The sequence below is a fragment of the Ostrinia furnacalis genome, unplaced genomic scaffold (assembly GCF_004193835.3).
Source record: "Ostrinia furnacalis isolate ACB-3 unplaced genomic scaffold, ASM419383v2 OfSCF1638, whole genome shotgun sequence".
NCBI lineage: Eukaryota > Metazoa > Arthropoda > Insecta > Lepidoptera > Crambidae > Ostrinia > Ostrinia furnacalis.
In genome coordinates this window covers 394407-418542 of record NW_021131877.1, presented here as the reverse complement: position 1 = coordinate 418542, position 24136 = coordinate 394407, and the positions used below count along the sequence as shown (strand labels likewise).

General features: G+C 41.2%; 2 protein-coding genes across 2 annotated transcripts; one reads left to right on the top strand and one right to left on the bottom strand.

Annotated features, from left to right (window-relative positions):
* The first annotated feature begins 232 nt into the window (after positions 1-232).
* Positions 233-8572, top strand: Vdup1 (arrestin family protein Vdup1). The gene is made up of 7 exons (XM_028305186.1): positions 233-361; positions 683-883; positions 1136-1252; positions 1498-1715; positions 3398-3580; positions 4014-4090; positions 8569-8572. The coding sequence occupies exons 2-7, from the start codon at positions 763-765 to the stop codon at positions 8570-8572; spliced, it is 720 nt and encodes a 239-aa protein (XP_028160987.1). The 5' UTR covers positions 233-361; positions 683-762.
* On the bottom strand, positions 8071-22409 carry LOC114353267 (glutenin, high molecular weight subunit DX5-like). Its single transcript, XM_028305185.1, has 3 exons — positions 22176-22409; positions 13301-13567; positions 8071-10114 (listed from the first exon to the last, which is right to left on the bottom strand). The coding sequence occupies exons 1-3, from the start codon at positions 22407-22409 to the stop codon at positions 8753-8755; spliced, it is 1863 nt and encodes a 620-aa protein (XP_028160986.1). The 3' UTR covers positions 8071-8752.
* Between the last annotated feature and the right edge of the window lie 1727 nt (positions 22410-24136).

The following is a 24136-nucleotide window of genomic DNA, read 5'->3' as shown; positions in this document are numbered from 1 at the left end:
GATTAAATTAAGGTCGCGTTCATGAGGCTTAAAACATCACCAACATCCATTAAATAAAAATTAGACCATCCACGTAAATGCAAACGCAATGACTTATGCATGAATGTTTTTTATGGAATTATTAAGAATCACATAATTCATAATTACTTAATTAACGTTTGCAAAACAATTATTTTTATTCAGAATGCTTTCTAATGAGTGACACTGACAGCTGGCAATTATAAATGTCAAAAAAGTTTCTTCCTCGAACTTGACGAAGTTTTTTATTTCTAGATAAAATGAATAAATAAAATTAATAACGTATTTCATTACAGGAGAATTTTGATGAATAAATAATAAAGGTTATTATCTTTTATTTGAGGTATGTAGTAGTTTTTAGAAATATTTAATAATGTGGTTCGTAACTTGGAGCTAACTTGGCATGTTGATGGCCTTCGATTTGCATATTTCTCAACTTTGTCGTCCACTGCCTACGACGTGAGAAGTTTTGAGGATAATATCATCGTGGGCGTATCTTTCGTAATTGCAAGGCTCCCCATTAACTCCAGCTTGAGCAGTTTTAAAGTTTTTATTCAGATTTTGTAAAACACAGGTAGGGACAAAGTGTGCTGATTGCTCACGTTTTTAATTACATAATTCAATAAATATTAGCATAAATAAACATTTCATATGTGTTTTGTAGGAAGTCCATGCTGTCGTGTGGTTACATTGTTCATGTGTAATTGTTTGTGAAGTGGCTGGCCGTTCGCGTCGACAGCAAGAATGCCGAGGAAACTGTTGAAATTCCTTATCGTATTCGATAACACGTCGTTACTTTACTTCCCTGGGCAGTTCCTGTCCGGGAAAGTGTTGATGGAACTGCAGGATGATACTCCAGTATTAGGTAAGAGGGAAACAATGATTTTTTTTTTAAAAACTCGAAAAGATGGAACTGCCTAAGATCTAACTCTTAACGCCAGATTTTTTTAAATAATAATGAAAAGTTACTTACTATTAATCTGTTTCTTATGCTTAAGAATGCTAATAAGTGAAATTCAAACTTATGAAAAATACATTGATGTAGGCAATTAACATCAATGATTGACAACTAAAAAACAAACTTTCTTTCCTTTAAACAATTTGTACTTCTTTCCAGGTCTACATTTCCATGTGGTTGGTGAAGGAGTGGTGAGAGTGGGCTCCGGCCGACATGAAAGGTTGTTTGATAAAGAAAATTACATCGACTTTCGAATGAGACTGCTTGGAGAACCAGGTAAAATTACTTTAAAGTTTTTGCAATATTCTGCTCTACTTTTGGGACCTGGAGGCCTGAAATACAGGGTGGCCCTAGTTTAGGCTCCAGATCAACAAATATTGTTAACTTCCAAAAATTTTTGATGTACTAGAATGAGTGTGATAGAATAAACAATTTTTATTTATTTATTATTTTTTTACCCTAAACTAAGCTTTTTTGTTTAAAGCAAATAAAATTACTTATTTACAATAATTGTTTTACAGGCCATGGCACCTCAGTACTCTCCCCAGGCATCCATAGCTTCCCATTCAAGCTGGGTTTGCCCATGGGCCTGCCTTCAACATTCCTGGGCACACACGGATGGGTTCAGTACTACTGTAAGGCAGCCTTGAGGGAGCCCAATGGCTTGACACATAAGAACCAACAGGTCTTCATTGTGATGAACCCTATAGACTTGAATTTGGAGCCACCAGTATTAGCTGTAAGTATTTATTTACTATGATTGTGTATTTTTGCATCTAAGAGAATTTTTAAATCTAGGACATAATACAATTATGTCACCAGAAATTATAATATTATGTACTTGATTTCAAATTCTTTATTAGTATATGGACCCTCTTCAGAGCACTTGGCACAATGTGGAGAGAAATATGATATGAGTATTACGTTTCAAGGTGTTCATATGATCCTTGAAGGTTGCATGATGATATCACTTGTATGTAAAGTCTATTGTTCTATTATCTGTTTAGAAAATGTGATAAATGGTATATAAATGAATGATAAAGTTGTTAGAACTGAACTGTCTGGTTTTCAATTTATGTGACTGCTATGTTACTTAAATAGAAATAGGTGAAAAATATTAGCTAGCTGATATTTACGAAAGTGGTAAAGTACACAGCTATTTCCATGTGTTTAGCTTAGTTATGTGTGTTTATTCACAGCTGTGTTTGTATATTACCCAAACTTTGTGACCATTCATTATTTTATTAGACAATATTTCTCAATGCTTCAATTAGAACAAAACTATTAGCAAACTCACTAATGAACTAACTGGAATATGTGTAAGTTTTAGTGAAAAAGAATTGAATTATCCTTCATTATTTGGTTAGCCAAGTATAGTTTCCTGCTTTTTAAAAATTCCATTAGTTTTGTATACCATATTATTTATTTTCTGTTGGTATTTGCGAGTAAATGTTCATTATTAAAAAGACCATAAGGTGAGATTGAGAACACAACATATAAATCGAAAGAACAATCGTAAATCGCGATATCGTAGTTAGACCTCCTCCTCCTCGCGCCCTCACTTAGAAAGTGCATGAGTTCCCCACGGCTGTCACGATTTGCAATACATATTCCTTATCAATGCGGCTCGTCATCGGATGCAGAGTGCCGACAGCCAACTGCGTTTTGAGCGGCTGACGCCGTGTTTCTGACTAGCAGATTAAAGGCCCGTTATTTCCAATACATTAACTTTCACAGCTGAGTTACTATCTTAATCGCATTGAGCGGAATTTCCCAGTTCGTTTTTACATTTAATTTCTTACCCGCACCTTATCTCTTGTCGTGCAATTCATATTGTTCCCTATTAGTTAAATTTTGAAACGAATTGATCGCAAGACGTTACGCACTATCGGCTATCGGCCACAGTTCCAGCTACCCATTTCCAGTCATGTAGTCTCTTTTTATCGCAAAGAACCACCATTTGACAAGGACAAAAAAAACGGAAAAGGGTAGCTGAAACTGTGGCCGATAGTACAGTCAGCGTCAAATAGTTCGTGACACCCAAAGTGGCCAAAAAGTTGTCAACTCAATGTTATTCCAATGAGGGCTATCGTTTTTATACTTAACAGTTGGCACCCCTGGCGATTGACAGGACCTTACTCTACAGTGGCGCTATCTTGATGAGTGCAAATGCGATAGTCCTCCTACCACTTTAGCCGTTCACCAGTAATTGGTGCCACTGTCTTCGCTACTAGCAAGTGACAGGACCTTACTCTACAGTGGCGTTAACTGGTGAGCGCTAAAACGATAGCCCTCATTATAACAAGACGTGTTGTGGAACTTTTTGGCTACTTGAGTGTCACGAACAATTTGACGCTGACTGTGCGTAGTTTGCGTTAATCGATAGATAATAAATCGTCATTGTCCACCTTCAATTTCCAGCAAGAGTTCGAGTGCAGTATCGAGCACCGGTTAGGCGTGGGCTGCGTGGGCGGCGGCGCCATCGCCTGCCGCGTGGTGCTGGACCGCGGCGCCTACGTCCCGGGCGAGAGCGTGGCGCTGTCGGCGCACCTCGTCAACAACTCCAAGACCACGCTTAAGGCCACCAGGGCGGCTCTTACTGAGGTAACGACTAACAAACAACGACCAATAGAATGAGGGCAGCACTAGCGAGTGACGTGGTGTAATCGCAATTATTCGCGCACACAAACCTGGAAGTTCGCGGCAGCATTAGCATGTGATGTGGTGTGACCGTGATGCGCACACATATATTTGAACATTCTCAGATGTGTCAAACGCGTGAGTACATAATGTAACTCATTAATAAACGTCGAGTTAAGACCCTTGTCTTACTATTTTAGTTCAGTAGGATGAGTCGCGAAAGAATTTCGAGACCGTCTAGCTCCAGGCAGTTTCGTCCGAATACTCCGAAAGACACCGACAAATTTTAGATGGTATAGGCCCCGCCCTTCTGGCATGGGGAACCCCACCCCACTCTTGCCATAAAGATAAAGGTGTTCTAAAAATCTTTCCAAACCACATATTTGCTTGTTTCCAGACGATCCAATATTCCGCCCACGGCAAGGTAGCGGCTAAAGAGGTGCGTGAACTAGCGTCGCGCGCTCACGGAAAANCGTTTAGGAATCACAAACCTTCCGCTCTACAGATTTATACAGATAACATAATATTAAGATTGGTACTATTAATCATCAATAATCATTTGCAGCATCTGTGTCCGGCGCCGACAAGTATAAAAACGATAGCCCTCATTCCACAACCGCCGCGGGCGCGGGTGAAAATCGCGCCGTGAGTTCTTAGCCTTAGAACCGGTTATAATTTAAGGGCTACAATGAAAACTACTTGCTTGGCCGATAGATTGAAATTTAAATTTGGCAAGTAGGTTCGAGCGAAACTCTGCACTTATAGTTCCAAAATACTGAACTGTCCTATCCCTGACATTGACAGTGGGGCGCCACCGTCAATATAGGTGTACCAGAATCTCATGGCAAATAGGGAAAATAAACTTTGTTGAGAGCAATACTGGGGAAATTGGAATAAACGATCTTGATACTGTTTAATTTTTTACTTTTATGACTTTAATATTAATGAACATGAAGTACGAATTTCAGGTAGGTATGTGTATGAAGAATGTTGTTATACATCGGGAAAGTGTCTTGAAAAATAAATAAATCGTATTTTTAATTTAAGTAAATAATTTTATTATGCATCATACTTTTAACTTATCACTTCATTCAGAACTAGAAAACGATTCTAAGAACTCCACTTGCAATTTCTTGTTCTTCAATAGATGATCAAAATAAAGAGATAAAATCTTTTTCAATTTTCTTTACATGGTCATAACATTATGACCATTCCCCTGCACCAATTTGTGAGATATACCTGAAAACCCCGATAAAGCAGCTATTAAGAATAATATAAAAAAACATAACCCTCCTTGTGACGTAATTGGGTAATAAACTAAATGTATCAAAATATTTCAGTCCAACTTACTGTCAACTCGACGACGCGCTTTAGAATCAAAGATTGACTTTGAATTATGCCTTATTTTACAATTCACATTGAAAACAATATGACTTGCTTGAGCTTTTTCGATTTTTTCACAAAAATAACAAAAAGTCAAGAAGAGATTACAAATTTTTTGCAGCGGCTGACAGATTTCATAATTTTCTTTGACAGGTGACAATTAAACCATAGACAATTGCCATATGAAAAACACACTTTTCCAATATTTTTGTTTGCCATGAGATTCTGGCATAGCTGGGCATTAACTCGTTAATCCGTTAATCGTTAATTAACGAAGTTAACATTTCTATTAACGGATTAACTTTTAAGTTAACTTTAAAAAATGTTAACGGACTCGTTAACTTCCGTTAAATTATCCTAAGTCCGTTAATCGTTAATCCAGTACCTACTATTTACAAAAAAGATAGAGCAGGCACGCTGAAAAACGCTAGAAAAACGCGTTCTGACAAGTATGTTCGTAAGTAATGTTTCCAGAACTTCCAGAACCCAAAACAGTAACAGTTTTTGTAACCAGATCACTAACGCAACGATATAAAAAATGCTCTTTTTTTATTTATTTACAAGCCTTCACTTGTTAGTATGTGTGGGACAAATCTTGCAACTGAATTTAAGACCAGTTCTCCCCAACCGATTGAGCTGAAATTTGGTATACTTATCGTTATTAAAATTTATAAGCGAATTGAGTTGCTTCTCAAACTAAATTTTAAATAAACAACTTGAGAAAATCGAACTGCCTAATACATAAGTCTGGTAGATAAGTTAATTTCTGTAACACATTTGCACAGTAGATAAATCAAACAGTACGGAAGCTTCATACAAACGCTCGAAATCAGACTCACGCACACAGACGCACGCTTTACACGAGCTCTAAGCGAACCTCGCAGTCCATCCGTCGCGGGTGTCGGTCGCGCGCGCTTTGTTTTTAATAATAATTTTATTGCATGCGCTGTCCGCTGTATTTTTAAAAACATGCCACGAGTGTATTGCGTAGTATACGGCTGCTTGAACTCGGCATCTTCAAAACCAGAACTTTCATTTTTTAAACTTCGTAATAATTCTGAATTGTAAAAATGATTAAATATTACTTTTTAAATAAAGTGCTTACACCTGATTTTGTAATAGTTCTTTTTAAATTACGTAATTACACTTTTTAACAATTTATGTGTTCTATTTGATAAAGTAATTTGCTCCGCGCGCTTTTGTACTAAGTGTTGAACTGTATTTAAAATGAGGCAATAGGTATGTGAAAGTAAGTATCCGGTATTTTATTTATGAGAATAGATCTTCTACCGGCCTCAATAGCACTTAATCAATTTATTCGATTATGTATTCGAACATTATAGAACCTAATTAACGTTTTATTTTTTTGTTAACTACTTAGTCAATTAATTTATTCCATTAGGTATTTAATAATTAAAAAACCTAAATAAACGTTTTAATAAATAAGTAAGTAAGAACCTTAATTTTATAAAGATTAAGAGTCACTCAGTTGAAGTGTAGGTATTTAAATCGCCAAAAGGGCTAAGTTTCCGTACTGCTTTAGCTCATAATATACTGTGACATTTGTTTGTAATTACTAAAAATAAATAAATAAATAAAAAAAAAAAAACAGCAGGAGGTGGCCATAGGAATTCGTAAACGAAACGGTGGAAACTTATCGAGTTTGGGTTTGTTGGATTTTTCGAGCACTTTGGTGCTAAATTGTATTGTAATTGTACCAAGGCAAAGCTCTGAGATTGAGATACGACTAAAAAATGTAAAATAAAATTATAATAAAAAAATTCTTTAAAAACAAGCTTTTATTCTGAAATGCAGTTGTCCTAAAACGAAAAAATAATTATACTTATGCAAGGTTCAAATAGTTTCGAAAGCTTGAAGCGCAAACATATAAGAGGAATAAATTCCATGCGCGATACAAGCTTTCGAAATTATTTGAACCTTGCATACAATTTTTTTTTGTTTTATTATCACGTGTTAACGGATTAACGATTAACGTTAACTTGCGTTAAATCTTCCGAAATGTAACGTTTTAACGTTTAACGAAGTTAATTTTTTTAGTTACGGTTTAACGATTAACGAAGTTAACTATTTGATTAACGGTGCCCAGCTATGGATTCTGGTACACCTATACCGGATCGCTGGTTCCGATTTTTGCCATGTTGGAAACCATAAAGTTGAACGATGGTAGCGCCCCCCTGTCATTGAGTTTGGCGGGACAGTTCAACGTGGGTCATCTATACGCGAATATAGTTCCAAAATACTGGATTGTCCTGTCGATGACATTGACAGTGGGGCGCCACCGTCAATACCGGATCGCTGATTCAGATTTTTGACATGTTGGAAACCATATAGTTGAACGATGGTAGCGCCCCCCTGTCATTGAGTTTGGCGGGACAGTTCAGCGTGGGTCATCTATAGACATGTTGACAACACCAATCAATTGACGTACTTTTTAAAACTGTCAAAACGAAACTCTCCCACATAGAGAAAAGTAATACATCTCTCCCATAGATTTTGTATGGCACTACAAGCAAGTGACGTCACTATTTTGTCAACTCAAACTACTTTTTTCAATTACAACGCGACCAAAAATCGTAATTTACAGGTAATATTTTAAAATTAATGAAGTTTTTAAGACCAGAATGAAGTGTCTTTTTAGAAAATTTGTTATTTCGAATTATTGGAGAATGGTGTCAAATTGTCCATTCCCGCGCTTTTTCAATGTCCATTTTTGTGGTCTTACGTAAGAACTATCGAGACTTCCTTCTTTGCGCTCCCACCCCTTTGTAAGAAAAAATAAGACATGGTCGACCCCCCTCCCCCCTAAATCGTCTTACGTAAAAAAATAAAATGGCCCCAATAATATGTACGGGCGACATCACACCAAGGTAAACACTGTGGCATCTGTTAGTTGTAATAAATAGGGGCGATTTTGCAATAATAAATTATACTCAATATTATTTTACAACTTTATTGGTATCATACAGTGTAATAAAACTTATTGTAATAAAAATAACAAAACAATATTGTTCAGCAATAAAAAATAAAACAAAAATATTTGAATTTCTATGTTTCAATTACTTTACTATACGTTAAATATTATCTAAATAAACTACGAACGACACATAATATTTTACATGTTTGCATTTACATAGATTACAAGGCCATAACAATCTAAATTGAGTCCTCACAAAGGCATTTTGCATTAGTTATAAAAAAATAATGATCAGACGATAAATTTAGAGGAAAAATTGTTATTTTGTGTATTAGCATTAAATTAAATATTTGTGACTAAATGTGGCAAAAGAAAGACTCTAGCTCAATGTGAGGAACATTCCATTATAGCTAAAAAGTATCATAGAAAATGAATGAAATATTAATATCTGTGATGTAGTCATATCCAAAGAAGTTTTGCCAAACAGTAGGTACTTAGATAATGTTAATTTCTAGAAGATGGCAGAGTACCGACACATTCAGTTATTTCGAGACATCAAGGCACCAATAACTTTTGCTGTCTAAATAAAATTCTTTGGATGCTGTCATTATGCGATTCAAACATTATTCTACAGTTAATCGGTATATACTTTTAAATATTATAAAATTGTTATTATTCACCAAAATTACACGAAAATATTTTGGTTAAAACTCGCACATCTAAGTGCGTATTATTGCAACTTTTTTTACTTAACATCAAACATGAAGCTGGTCATTTAATAAATACATATCTCCATAATATTATTCACGTACGGGATTTCAGTCGAAACTGATCAGCTCCGCTGTGTTGTTATTGTGTTCCGATTTGACAGGGGTCTGAACTTGTTGGGAGGTCTGGCTAGGGTTAGGCGGTTGTGGGCCAGGAGGGGGCCCGTTGAAATTCTGTTGCTGCATTTTCATGGGTTGACCTGGCATATTTTGCTGCATGGGTTGTCCCTGAGGCATACCCTGCCCTGGCGGCATCTGGGGTCCCTGAGGCATCGACTGCCCTTGATGCATAGGCTGACCTTGTTGCATTTGCGGCGCCTGCTGAGGCGGCTGGGCTTGGGGGACCTGGCCTTGCAGATGAGGTGGAATCTGGTGCGGCATCTGCTGTCCTTGGACCATCTGTTGTCCGGGGACCATTTGACCTTGCTGCGGAATGTTCTGACCGTGAGGCATTTGTCCGTGCATCATCATTTGTCCAGGCTGATTTGGCATCGGCATCGGCTGATTTTGCGTCACTTGACCCTGCTGCGGGGGCGGTTGTTGAGTTTGGGCCTGCGGCATTTGCTGGCCTTGAAGCGGAGCGTTCTGGCCTTGGTTCGGAATGTGGTTGGGCAAGGCCATGCCGGGATGTTGACCTTGCATCATCTGTCCCTGGAGCGACATCGGCTGACCGGGCATGGGTTGCCCGGGTTGCTGCATACTCGGCCCTTGACTCCCGATTTGATTATTCTGCTGATTGGGAACGGAGTAAGCGGAAACGGGGACTTGACTAGCGTTTTGGTTTCCTGGCATCATGGACATTCTCATGTTCTGCATCTGCATCCCGAGGGCGGGGTTGGCGTTCATGATGTTCTGCGGCATATTGGGCTGGCCGGTCGACATCGGCATCATATTCTGTTGCTGGGGCTGATTCAGGTTCTGTTTCAGCTGCGCCTGGCTGGGCTGGGCGTTGGGCGCGGTCATTCCGTTGGGGATATTCTGCATCATCATCTGGTGTACTCCGGCTTGCATGGGCATTCGCATCTGGTGCATCTGTTGCATCATCATCTGCTGCTGGAGAGGGGTCTGGTTGATGGGTTGACGGACGTTGGCGGTGGCGGAGGGTTGTGCGGTGACGGGAGCCTGGCTGATGGCGACGCCGGAGGTGGACATGGCGAAGGCGTTGGTCATTTGGGGCATTGGCTGGGGGAGTTGGACGTTGGGCTGGGACATCTGGGGTTGTCCGGGCATGGACAGGGCCTGGTCGGGCTGGGGCATCATCTGCGGATGGTAGGGCCCGGCGTAGAGCGGCGCCGGGAAGGCGGGCTGGTACTGCGGCGCGCTGACGCCGGGCATGTAGTAGCCGCTGTTGGTCGACATCATGTACTGGTGCTTCTGCTGTTCCTGCCTCATTTGCATTTCTCTTTCTTGCTCCTGGAATAGAAAATGTAGGAATTAGTAAAAGTAAAAAAAAGTAAAAAGTATTTTATTTGCCAACAAAAAGTTTACAATCTGTATATCTAGCGGCTGCTGAACTAAGCTGTGCTTGTGTCGCGGCAGCCATAAGTAACACAGGTTAACAATATTGATAATAGTTAATTTGAACCAGTAGCTGTTTATTTGTCGTACAGTTATGATTGCGATTGAACAAGCGACATATTACACTTTGACCTCGCCGCCATTACTCTTTATTAGCTCAGTGAACTATATTAGCTTGCAGCTTGTCCTTTTGCGCAGTGTTCACGCGATGATCTCTCATGCCGTGAAATCTCTGGACTCAAGTGTGAAACGGGTATAAAGCAACGTTACCTGAACTCTCTGTACAGCCAACTGCTGCTGGTACTACAGTTTTGCCGCTGTCTGCATCTGGCGTTGGCGCTCGCACGTATTCCGCTAGAAGCGTGTCAACTTACTTGGACTCTCTGCAGAGCCAACTGGCGCTGGTACTGCAAGTACTCGTGCTTCTTCTTGCGCTTGGCCTGCAGCTTGGCCGCTATCTGAATCTGGCGCTGGCGCTTCGCGGCCTCGGCCGAGTCGCACCACGTATTCCGCTAGAAGCGTGTCTACTTACTTGGACTCTCTGCAGAGCCAACTGGCGCTGGTACTGGTGCTTCTTCTTGCGCATGGCCTGTAGCTTGGCAGCCATCTGCATCTGGCGCTGGCGCTCGCACCACGTATTCAGCTAGAAGCGTGTTTACTTGGACTCCCTGCAGCACCAACTGCCGCTGGTACTAGAGTTTGGCCGCTAGTACTAGAGTTTGGCCGCTATCTGCATATGGCGCTCCGCGGCTTGTGCTTGAACTGCGAGTCGCACCACATATTCAGCTAGAAGCGTGTCTACTTACTTGGACTCTCTGCAGAGCCAACTGCCGCTGGTACTGCAAGTACTCGTGCTTCTTCTTGCGCATGGCCTGCAGCTTGGCCGCCATCTGCATCTGGCGCTGGCGCTCGCACCACGTATTCAGCTAAAGCCCAGTCTGTGAGTACGTAGAATTTTGTTCAATGACCCCAAGCTACCCATCCTTATCGCTCGCGCGTAATTATATTGCTGTCGCGACTGTGCGACGGGCGCCCGCAGTCAGTATGCGAGCGCGACAGAAACATAATTATGCGTGATCGATAAGGATGGGTAGCTTGGGGTCATTGGACAAAATTCCGTGCTCGCAGACCAAACTATAGAAGCGTGTCTACTTACTTGGACTCTCTGCAGAGCCAACTGCCGCTGGTACTGCAAGTATTCGTGCTTCTTCTTGCGCATGGCCTGCAGCTTGGCCGCCATTTGCATCTGGCGCTGGCGCTCGGCGGCTTCAGCTTGGGCCGCGAGACGCGCCGCGTGTTCCGCCCGAAGCGTGTCCAAGGCATTACGACTGTCACTGTCATTAAGGCTACACGCTAAAAGCGTGTCAACTTACTTGCAGAGCCAACTGCCGCTGGTACTACTGACGCTCGCGCTCGGAACCTAGTATTCCGCTAGAAGCGTGTCTAGAACTTACCTGGACTCTCTGCAGAGCCAACTACCGCTGATACTACAGTTTAGCCGCTATCCACATCTGGCGTTGGCGCTCGGCACCTAGTATTCCGCTAGAAGCGTGTCTACTTACTTGGACTCTCTGCAGAGCCAACTGCCGCTGGTACTACAGTTTAGCCGCTATCCACATCTGGCGCTGGCGCTCGCACCACGTATTCCGCTAGAAGCGTGTCTACTTACTTGGACTCTCTGCAGAGCCAACTGGCGCTGGTACTGCAAGTACTCGTGCTTCTTCTTGCGCATGGCCAGCAGCTTGGCAGCCATCTGCATCTGGCGCTGGCGCTGGCGCTCGCACCACGTATTCAGCTAGAAGCGTGTTTAACTGCCGCTTACCAACTGCCGCTGGTACTAGAGTTTGGCCGCTAGTACTAGAGTTTGGCCGCTATCTGCATTTGGCGCTCCGCGGCTTCTGCTTGAACTGCGAGTCGCACCACATATTCAGCTAGAAGCGTCTCTACTTACTTGGACTCTCTGCAGAGCCAACTGCCGCTGGTACTGCAAGTACTCGTGCTTCTTCTTGCGCATGGCCTGCAGCTTGGCCGCCATCTGCATCTGGCGCTGGCGCTCGCACCACGTATTCAGCTAAAGCCCAGTCTGTGAGCACGTAGAATTTTGTCCAATGACCCCAAGCTACCCATCCTTATCGCTCGCGCGTAATTATATTGCTGTCGCGACTGTGCGACGGGCGCCCGCAGTCAGTGTGTGAGCGCGACAGCAACATAATTATGCGTGAGCGATAAGGATGGGTAGCTTGGGGTCATTGGACAATATTCAACGTGCTCGCAGACCAGACTATAGAAGCGTGTCTACTTACTTGGACTCTCTGCAGAGCCAACTGGCGCTGGTACTGCAAGTACTCGTGCTTCTTGCGCATGGCCTGCAGCTTGGCCGCCATCTGCATCTGGCGCTGGCGCTCGGCGGCTTCAGCTTGGGCCGCGAGACGCGCCGCGTGTTCCGCCCGAAGCGTGTCCAAGGCATTACGACTGTCACTGTCATTAAGGCTACACGGTCTGAATTCTCTGCAGAGCCAACTGGCGTTGGTACTACAGTTGAGTTGCTATCTGCATCTGGCGCTGGCGGTTTCTGCTTGGGCTGCGAGACGCACTACGTATTCCGCTAGAAGCGTGTCTAATTACTTGGACTCTCTGCAGAGCCAACTGCCGCTGGTACTACAGTTTAGCCGCTATCCACATCTGGCGCTGGCGCTCGCACCACGTATTCCGCTAGAAGCGTGTCTACTTACTTGGACTCTCTGCAGAGCCAACTGGCGCTGGTACTGCAAGTACTCGTGCTTCTTCTTGCGCATGGCCTGCAGCTTGGCGCCATCTGCATCTGGCGCTGGCGCTCGCACCACGTATTCAGCTAAAGCCCAGTCTGTGAGCACGTAGAATTTTGTCCAATGACCCCAAGCTACCCATCCTTATCGCTCGCGCGTAATTATATTGCTGTCGCGACTGCGCGACGGGCGCCCGCAGTGAGTGTGCGAGCGCGACAGCAACATAATTATGCGTGAGCGATAAGGATGGGTAGCTTGGGGTCATTGGACAAAATTCCGTGCTCGCAGACCAGACTATAGAAGCGTGTCTACTTACTTGGACTCTCTGCAGAGCCAACTGCCGCTGGTACTGCAGGTACTCGTGCTTCTTCTTGCGCATGGCCTGCAGCTTGGCCGCCATCTGCATCTGGCGCTGGCGCTCGGCGGCTTCAGCTTGGGCCGCGAGACGCGCCGCGTGTTCCGCCCGAAGCGTGTCCAAGGCCGCGCGGCTGTCGCGCACTTGGGTTACTTTGTCCTGTAATAAAAGTTTAACAATGAGGGATCGAATAATCAGGGTAAGTACCCAAAAAGTTTGCAACACAACCTTATACCAATGAGGGCTATCGTTTTAGCGCTCACCAGTTAGCGCCACTGTAGAGTAAGGTCCTGTCACTTGCTAGTAGCGAAGACAGTGGCGCCAACTTGTGAGCGCTAAAGTGGTAGGAGGACTATCGCATTTGCACTCATCAAGATGGCGCCACTGTAGAGTAAGGTCCTGTCAATCGCCAGGGGTGCCAACTGTTAAGTATAAAAACGATAGCCCTCATTGTAACAAAGACGTGTTGCAAACTTTTTGGCTACTTTGGATGTCACGAACTATTTGACGCTGACTGGAGAAAAAAGTTTTAACCAACAACAGAGGATCGTACAGTATCACCAGTTAGTGCCACTGGCGCGTAAGGTCCTGTCACTAGCTTTGTGGCTAAAACAGTAGCGCCAAATGGTAAGGGGGCGTCCATAAATTACGTGAGACAATTTTGGCCATTTTTCTACCCCCCCGCCCCCCTTGGTGAGATTTGGTGAGATTTTGCCTGACCCCCTCCCCCACCCCCCTAATCTCACGTGATATTTAATAAAATGCCTATTTTGCAATGTCTATGCTTCGAGTATATTAGATTTATATGAAACTAGCTTTCCGCCCGCGGCTTCGCCCGCGTGGAATTTTGTCTGTCACAGAAAAACTTTATCGCGCGCGTTCCTGTTTCAAAAACCGGGATAAAAACTATCCTATGTTCTTTCCCGGGACTCAAACTATCTTTATGCCAAATTTCATCAAAATCGGTTGCGAGGTTTAAGCGGGAAAGCGTAACAGACAGTCAGACAGACAGACAGAGTTACTTTCGCATTTATAATATTAGTTGGGATAATCAGTAACCCAGTGTCGTGCCACGCGCAGTGCAGGGTTCCGTAGCTTCCCGTCGTTTAGTAAGACAAGCAATTGCTTTAAGGCCGGGTAACAGAGAAAATGGCGAAAATGAGGTTTTCATTTTTCATTTTTGAGGTACTAAACAGTAAAATAAAAGGCTAAGATTTTTTTTGAGCATAGTTGAGGATATTTTCTAGGGCTATTAACGGATGGAAACACGATTTGATGAAGTTGACTCGATAGAATAAATTCCCAAAGTTACCTCTATTCGTTTTCTAATAATGGTTTTATTTTTAAAATAAGCGATTTGAGATTCTGAATCTNATATATGGCCGCCTGAATAAACTTGAGTGAAAAAGTGTTTCCACTGTCTCAATTGCATCAAAAGCTCCAAACAAATCATTAAATTCAGTTTCCATTTTGCCGAATAGGCGTGATTGACAATATGCGTGACAGTTGTGGTGACAGTGACAACCTGCACGCACAGTGATCGCCATCGCGGTCGCGGCAGTGTGAAACAACTTTTGCACGCGCAGTGGTCGCCATCGCCATCGCCATCGCTGCACGCGTTGGTTTGTCCGAACCTTGAATGTACAGTGACATTGTCATATTGACAGCTATCGTTGCTGAAAAAGACTCCATCAGTTAAGACCTAAACTTCATACTTTATGAGCTGCTCAAAACGTCTGGTAGTTCCTTGATTAGACCGGCACATATCCATAAGTAACCGACATAGCTCGCAGAATTGCTAAAATCAAGTGGCAGTGGGCGGGGCACATAGCTCGTAGAGACGATGGCCGTTGGGGCAGGAAAGTTCTCGAGTGGCGACCACGGGCTGGAAGACGTAGCGTGGGCAGGCCTCCTACTAGGTGGACCGACGATCTGGTTAAGGTCGCGGGAAGAGCCTGGATGCGGGCAGCGCAGGACCGTTCATTGCGGAAAACCTCGGGGGAGGCCTTTGTCCAGCAGTGGACGTCATTTGGCTGAAACGAACGAACGAACGATATCCACAACTAGGTAAATACTCCGTTCATATTCTAGTGTTATTATAATGGAAATAAACAAGATTTCCCCTGCAGCAATATTTTTTCCACAACTCCGCTGAAACTACTAAAACATTCTAACAAAATAATCTCAGGAAATCTACGTTACAATTAGTATTCTTACCGCGCGTTGACTACATCTGACTGTGTTCCTATTAACGCTAAACGTATAACGAAATTAGACTCTATGCTCATGAAAATTAGGTAAAATCCTCATTGTATTCCTGCTCTGGTTAAGGCTTTGTTTATAGCGGTCGCGCGAGTACAATGACGTAAATGAGTTATAACATACAAAGAAATACCAACCTTGAGGTTAAAGGTTAAGATTCATTTTTAACTGTGTTGTGTAGGAAAGAAAAGAAACAGGGAAGCTAAACATTTTATTTTCGCGCACCCTTTTTGCCCGAATTAATTTGCTTCGTATAAAGGTGCTAAACAAAAATAATTGTTTACGAATCCATTTAATGAAATCGCAGGTCTTAATTAACGGGTCTAATTGTAAGGAAAGCTTGGGTTATTAATGCGGGGCTTGTTTTGTTTGCTTTTTCTTGGGATTTTGATTTGTCGCAAATACGTAAACGTTTTCTCTGAGTAGATTAGCTTGACAGTCGAATGGCCTGGTGGTTCAAGTATGTTTTTTTGGTTTTGGGATCAATCTCGAAACCAAAAAAAATCCAGCTGGAATAAATGCTACCACCATAATGCGGGTGGGTAAGAAAATTCATCGCGCTCGAGCAGACGACGCCGCATCTTTTCAGTTTGCCCGCGACCGTGACTCGTGTAACCGAGTCGAAACGTCGGGAAGGTAAAATACCTTTTTATCTTTTTAAAAGTGTTTGTGTTTCGTGTAGTGAGATTAAGAGTGAAATAGGTATGAAAACATCAGGCCTCCGTAACCCGTCTGACCTGGGAGTGTAGGCCAAATCCTCCATTTGCCCCTGGTAAGTTCGAGATGGTCGTATTCCTGCAGTGAAAACTAAGGTAGTTGTCATTTTTATTTCAACGCAGTTGTCATACAATTATCTGCGTGCTGTGAGTGCTGTCCTGCAAACCAGGGATGTTATTATGCAATTTCGGTTATGGACACGGTTACGGATATTAGAATATTATACCGGTTTTGGTTACGGTTACGAATATGATAATCATTTCAGATTATCCGAAAAATCGGATAATTTCTTACGGATATAGAATTTAAAAAATGTAAAATTCAAATAGCAAGATGCTGCGCAACTCACATAGCCACTTTATGTACTATGGAGGTACCTATGATGAAGGTAAAACAGCCAAGGATACCAGATGGTGCCAGGGGATGCCAGACAAGTAACGAATATTATGATTTAGACTCCGCCTTTATCCGAAACTTTTGAATCGGTTTCGGTTACGGTTACGGATATTTTTTTATTTCGGATATCCAATAGTTTTGGTTACGGTTAAGGATATCCTCATCCCTGATTTAAACAGACGACTAGCTACTGACTCAAAGCCCCATATTTATTTTCTTAATTCTTAGACTAATAGTATTTATTTTGATCTGAACTAAGTTTACTCTAGGTACTCTCTATACCCAATTACTCAATCACACGAGCTTGTACATACCCTGATTGGATACACAATTCCGTACTTAATTGCCCTCCATCAATATTACATGTAATATCTTCGGTAATACGTTCCCCCAAACGCCTTCGGCTTTCCGTAATTACGGAATTAATTCATTTATTCCTTTTGATAATTAGTATTCGGGTCGAAACAGCTGGTCTTTATTAATGTCACGAAGTTTCTGGATTGATCGTGGTCAGGTATAGGTAATAGTATATAGGTATATTAGGTAATTGGTATGTACGTGATTAAGGGTGGCTTTGGAAGTGATGATTATGCTGTATGGATTATTTTCTGCCTGTGGCTTAGGTAGTTCGTGTTAATTTTAGTCAAACACAGGGAATCTGAAATAAATTTAGCTTATATTCCATAATTCTTTAATTAGGTCCTCTTTCAAAAGGAAGGAGTTACTTTCGCATTCTTCTTCTTATCGTGTCGACAACAAACCTACACAGTGTCAGCCCAAAACTCCGCTACAAGAGTGGCGTTGTCAGCAGCATTCATTAAATCCTCCTGCGTGCAGTTGCTCGGGCACTCAGGGCACGACATCATGTGCTTCATCGACTGGGGAACAAAGCCGCACCTGCACTCCATGTTTGAGCCATCCAAGAATCCCCACCTGAACAGATTGTCCTTATTACGGCCGACCAGCGTCCGAAGTCTATTTAAAGACTTCCAGGTAAGACAGGGGAGCTCATGTCCAGGTGGAGAATTCTCAGACATAGGGACAAAAGGGCAGGGGAGATCAGCTCTCTCGCGCCATAACCTGCATCTCTCTTTAGACCGATCGTCATGAAGAAGAGGGGACACACTTTCGCATTAAAATATACCAAGCAAAAAAAATGAAATATACTCGTAGTNCAATTAGTTATTTCATAAAGTAAAAATGATATTTAAAAAATAATTACACATATGTATAGCTACTGTGATACTTATTACATTTGATCAAAAAACTATAATTCGTCTTATAGTAACATACGTGTTTGTTCTACGGACCCGTCGAAATAGTCATTATTACAATAACATCGATAAACTTTATGTTAATATTTAGCTATGGCTAGTACGTCCAGGTGTTGTATTAACGATCCTGATCCATTTTGATAAGTTTGTGGTGAATACTACTGAAATATCAGCGTGAAACCATAAAAAACACGGCGAATTTTTTGTATTTTGCTTACTTCGGTATTGAAATTCAATACAAGGGCAAGGTGTAGGCGCCTCAAATTGTATGTATAATGTGCGTTGAACATCTGCGAAGATACTAGAAAGGCACACGTAAGTTTTTGAAGCTTGGAGTGCCTATGATATGGCGAAAATGGCCAATATTTCCAGTTAATTTAACAGAAATTTCCAAGTTTAAGTACTGAAAAACTAAAAGCAGGTATATTTGATGGACTTCAAATAACTGTATTAATAAAAGACTTCACTAAATTTAAGATTTCTATGAACGATGTGGAATGGTTTGGGTGGAAATCTTTTGTAGCAGTTGTACAAAATTTCCTGGGAAAGCATAAGGCTGACAACTATGTAGAATAAGTTTAGGATGTGCTGGTTCAATTCAAAGATTTAAGCTGTTATATAGGTATAAAATTACACAATTTTAACAGTAAACTAGATCAATTCCAACAAAATTTAGGAGAACTAAGCGAAGAACAAGGAAAACGTTTTCACCAAGACATAAAAACAATGGAGAATAGTTACCAAGGAAGATGGGACGCTCATATGATGACCGACTACTGTTGGAGAATCATGCGAGATTGCCCAAGTAAGTTTCATTCGAAAAAATCACTCAAAAGACAATTTCTTGATGTTTAATGCTAAAAAAAATATATATTTATTGTGAAAATTGTTTTTTAGTTATCTCGGGAACTAGAGCTGATAGAGAAAAACTGATTACATTTTTGATATCGCCATGCAAGACATACTTAAAATCAGGTCTTAAATCCCCGGCACCAAAATGGCTGTAGGCCAGTGTAATGCGTTAAATTGCAATCATTATGTTACGGTTCACAATTTTTCGACAGTTTACAATCTCACGAGATAGATTGTAATCAAACGATGTTTATAATCTTACGGTGACATATACATAAACTCATTTTCGCGCGAGTTTTGGCGGAGGCCCTTGAGGTAGTGGGAGTAGTCTTGAGGAAAAGCTCCTTCTCCCACGGCCAGTGGCATGCTGGAAGCTTGGTGATTCTAGCACCCGTAGGANGAGCACTTTAGTGCTAGATGATGTCCAGGGTCCTGATGATGAAGTCAATTATAATTTTAAAACGAAGTCAAGCTTGTTTTTAAAAAAGTTTTTTTTATTACAACTTTATTTTAAACTTTTTAGTTGTTTCTCAATCTCATGGCCTAAGTGCTCGGGAAGACAAATCCAACGAACCCAAACTCGATAAGCTTCCGCCGTTTCGTTTAGGACTTCCTATGGCCAGCTCCTGCCACCTCTTGACTTCATCATCAGGACCCTGGACATCATCTAGCACTAAAGTGCTCAAAAAGACAAGTCCAACGAACCCAAACTAGATGCATTTCCGCCGTTTCGTTAAGAGTTCCTATCTCAATGTCTCTCTAACTCTGACTCCATCCAGCTCAATGGTACCATAATATTGCATTGTCATCGTACTTACACAAGTATACCAAATTTCAGCTCAATTGATTAAGGAGAACTGGTTTTAAATTCAGTTGTAAGATTTATCCCATACTAACTTACAAGCGAAGTGCTTGTAAAAATGGTACGCATATCTTTTTTGCGACTAGGTTTCTTAGAGTACCATTTTGGAATCTTGGATAGTTGCTTCAACTTTAAAAAAACTTGCCGCAGTAGTGTTCATACTTTTTTTTTACAAAACGATGAGTCAAAGTGGAGTGAAAGTAAAAATCGTTCAAAATTTTAAGGATATAAAATATTTTGATTAACTTTTGTGTAAAAACTGCAAGGTTTCTGGGGGTTTTAAGAGTTGGGGTGAACAGCAGCACTGCTTAAGTTGCCGATATAAACAGAAAACCAGGAATAATTGAAAAATTGTGGTCGTGGTAATGTAAAATATCATAAGGGGTGTCAATTTTCCTTGAATTTCATAATTTATTGTGTAAGTAAAAAAATAATTGAGATAGATTTTTTTCCTCATTTTCAACCGACTTCAAAAAAGGAGGAGGTTCTCAATTCGACCCGTATGTTTTTTTTTTTTTTTCTATGTTTGTTACGCGATAACTCCGCCAATTATGAGCCGATTTGAACAAATCTTTTTTCGGCGTATAGGTAATACCTCAAGGGTGGTCCCATTTAAATTTAATAATAAAAAAAAACCCCCAAGGGTGGAAAATTGGGGATGAACTTTTTTATACGCAATATCTCCGCCCATTATAAACCAATTTGAACGATTATTTTTTTGTTGAATAGGTATTATCAAAAGGGTGGGTTCATGCGAATTTGAAGAAAATATTTCGCCCCCAAGGGTGGAAAATTGGGGATGAACTTTTTTATACGCAATATCTCCGCCGATTATGAACAAATTTTTTTTGGTCTCAGTGTACTGCCTACCTTCAGTGGTAACATCAAGGTAATAATTAGTTAACTAAAAAGCAAGAAATAAGTAAAATTTTATTAAAAAAAATAAAACCGACTCCAAAAAACCTACCCTAAAACGTAGAAAAATAATTACTAATTACCTACTTATTTATTAGGACGAATTATTAATATTTATGTAGGTATACCATGATTGATACTTTTGGAGTCGGTGCAGGCAAACTTTACCTACATGTTTCATAATCTTGGCACCAACTCCAGAAGTATCAATCATGGTATACCTACATAAATATTAATAATTCGTCCTAATAAATAAGTAGGTAATTAGTAATTATTTTTCTACGTTTTAGGGTAGGTTTTTTGGAGTCGGTTTTATTTTTTTTTATAAAATTTTTCCTAAAGTAGTCATGACTATGTCCATCCTGTAGCGTCGGCTTATCCTTGAATTTTGGGACACGTTGTATACATAGTTGGTCAGGGAATTTTGAAAAAATTGTCAGGGAAAGTCAGGGAAAAGTCAGGGAATTTTTTCGAACATTTGCAGTGGACACCCTGATAAACATGACACAACTTTATCATCAAGATTTCCTACCTTTGTACTTGAATTAGCCGTTGTACCTTCCGCCCGCATGGCAGAATTGACGCCCTTCGTCGAGTTATCCCCCATAGATTGCGATAAATCGCTGGGATGCAACAATGTATTATGACGCTTTTTGCAAATATGGCATCTGAAAGTAGTTTTGCAAGCCTTGGCAGGGTGATTATTGTATAAACAAATAAAACACAAACCTTTCTCCTGAGCAAAACACCGGCGAGTTTCGTTACTTTCCTGTGCAAACTTTTTACACTTCGTAATTTTATGGCTATCTTTACAATAACTGCAAGTTATACTATAGGTATTATTTTGTGCATGATACGAATGTGAGCTTTTACTTACAGCCCTATCAGAACTGGTCCTGTCTTGTAAGTTTTCTAAACAACGGAATCGGCTAGTTAAAAACTGAGAAAACTTATCATAAGTTGGCAATTCATCAGTTCCGACTGATGAAACATTTAACTCCCAGGCCTTTCTAGTTTCTTTATCAAGTTTTCCGCTGATTAAATGTATGATAAATATATCCCAAGAGGAGATATCGACCCCTAAGTTTTTCATTGATTCTAAACAATCAGAAGTTGTGCTTAATAATTGTTTGATTTCTTGAGCCGATTCTGTGTTTAGACATTTTTGATTGAACAACCGTTTCAGTATATTGTTAGCTAAATATTTTTTATTATTATACATACTCTCAAGCTTTTCCCAGCTGCTCAAGTAGTTTTCAGCTGTAACTGAAATATTTTTTAAGAGTTGAGCAGCATCTCCCACAAGATAAGCTTTCAAGTAGTATAATTTTTGTGCTGAATCTAAAGTGTTATTATTGTGGACCAGTCCTGTGAACAAATCTCTGAAAGTTTGCCACTCTAAGTACCTACCTGAAAATGTAGGTATTTTTATTTCAGGTAATTTGAACTGCGTTGACTGTGGAGCTGATTCTTTATGTGATTTGAAAGCAGACAATGAAACTAACATGTTTAATTTCTCCTTAATATGTGACTTGTAATCCATGTATAATTCCTCTACCTCGTCAAACACATTGTCTTTGTAATAATCAGACTCTTGCAGTTCATCCTCGTCAATGCTACTGACAATCTCTTGTTGAGTTTTAAAAAAGACTGCCCAGTGCTGTTCTAATGTCTCCAACCTAGTTTCAAGATAAGCTTGACTTAACCTATCTTTTGGACACTTTTTGAAATTAGTAAAAGCTCTTTCGATTGCGGCCTTAGTGGCCTCTTGAACCTTAGCTAATGGTTCCATAGTTGACAAATAAATCAACAAAATACACAACAAGTAAGCTAAAATAAAAATACAAAAATACACACGCACAGCAGCAAAATATACAGTTAATAAAACAAAAAACAAGTAAACATGAAAAAATGCAACGTTAGTAATGTAAATGTTCAAAGTTAATTTTCTAATAATATCTTCTTTTCGTTTCCAAGTAAATAATGTTTAAACTACTCACGATTGCACTCTCACAACACACACTATGAAGATGATATTACGTGCACCATCAGCTGCTAGGCTCGTACTTCTTACTCACGCTCGCTTTGCTCGTTCGAATTTAGCGCTCCCTAGCGCTCCTTGGCTGCCGCCAACCGTTGCCAATGACTTAACTGCTCCTCCCGTACGCTTATTATCCAGTCNCTTCGGTACTGGAACTTCATAGAACCAGAATAGCCGCTCTACGAAAAAAAAAACTTTCACCTGCGGCAAGGAACGGCCAAGGAGGTGCGTGCCAGCGTTACGGCAAGGAGCCTCCGGGCGAGAGCGACGTGTGGCGCAGTTTTAAACGCCGTGTTTTTCGAACCACCATTTCACCAGTTCAAGGCAAAAATTAAACCGGTGGAGTGTCGTCAGTGGATCCTAAAGGTTTAAAGTATAATTACGAGCTAACTGCGCACCTCGCTGAAATGCGACGCTCCTTACCAGAGCGTCGATGTGACGTCATGGCCACCAGTTGCGCAGTTATCTTGACCGGGTAGTTTAACTGAAACATATTTTCACTTGAAATCGCATTTGTAAAAATTTAAAACCGTTGCGCAATATTAAACCTTAACCCACCCATTCACAGTTCATAATCGAGCCGAAGAGCATGGAAAAGGACGTCAAGCTCCAGCTGCCCGTACTGATCGGCACGTACCCGCTGCGCGAGCCCGGCGCCGCGCCGCCGCCAGCCATCTACCCGTCCACGCTGCCAATCTTCCGGCCCTGGCTACAAGACAAGCCTGCGCACTGACGCGGGAAGTAAGGAAGCGGTCTGGGCCCCGATTGCGCTATTTGTAATGTCTCCGTTCAGTCACGCTTCATTTACATTCCAGCTGATGTGCAATTCGGTATCAAATTAAAGTTCACGCGCAAACAATGACGAAACAACGGATTTATGCACTTTCCATTAAAAATCCAAACACCTTATTTTTAAACTAAAATTACTAAAACAACAAATGTTCATGAAGCTTTAGAATTGCGTTTGAGAAAAAGTAGCTTACAGTCAGCCCCCCTAGACAAAACGCACTTTTTGATCGAATCGAAAATCGAATCTGTCAAAACTCCATACAAAAAAGGGGCTTTTCGACTGGTTTGCGATCATAATTTGCACTTTGTCTAGACCCACAGGTTTGTTTTGCATCGTTTGAACTAGCTGTCAAAACGGCACCGCGCGCGATACAGATTTGTCAAAACAGCTGAAGTCCGTTAGTGGGCCAGACGCATTGCAGTTGAAAAATTTTTAGCGCAATCGGGGCCCAGGTAACAACAACGGCAACACCTGAACATCTCCGAGACACATCTTGCACTTAACAAGACATGACAAGACCGAATTATGTCTTTAAATGCCGCTCGCTGACGCGACCAGTAAAATATCCGAGCAAACAAGTAACAGCGGAAACATCTAAATTTTCGTGATGCATCTTCCGCTAGTTACACGACATTCTCTGCTTATAAATCTGCATGTTGCGCACACATTCTACATCTCACGCGCCAGT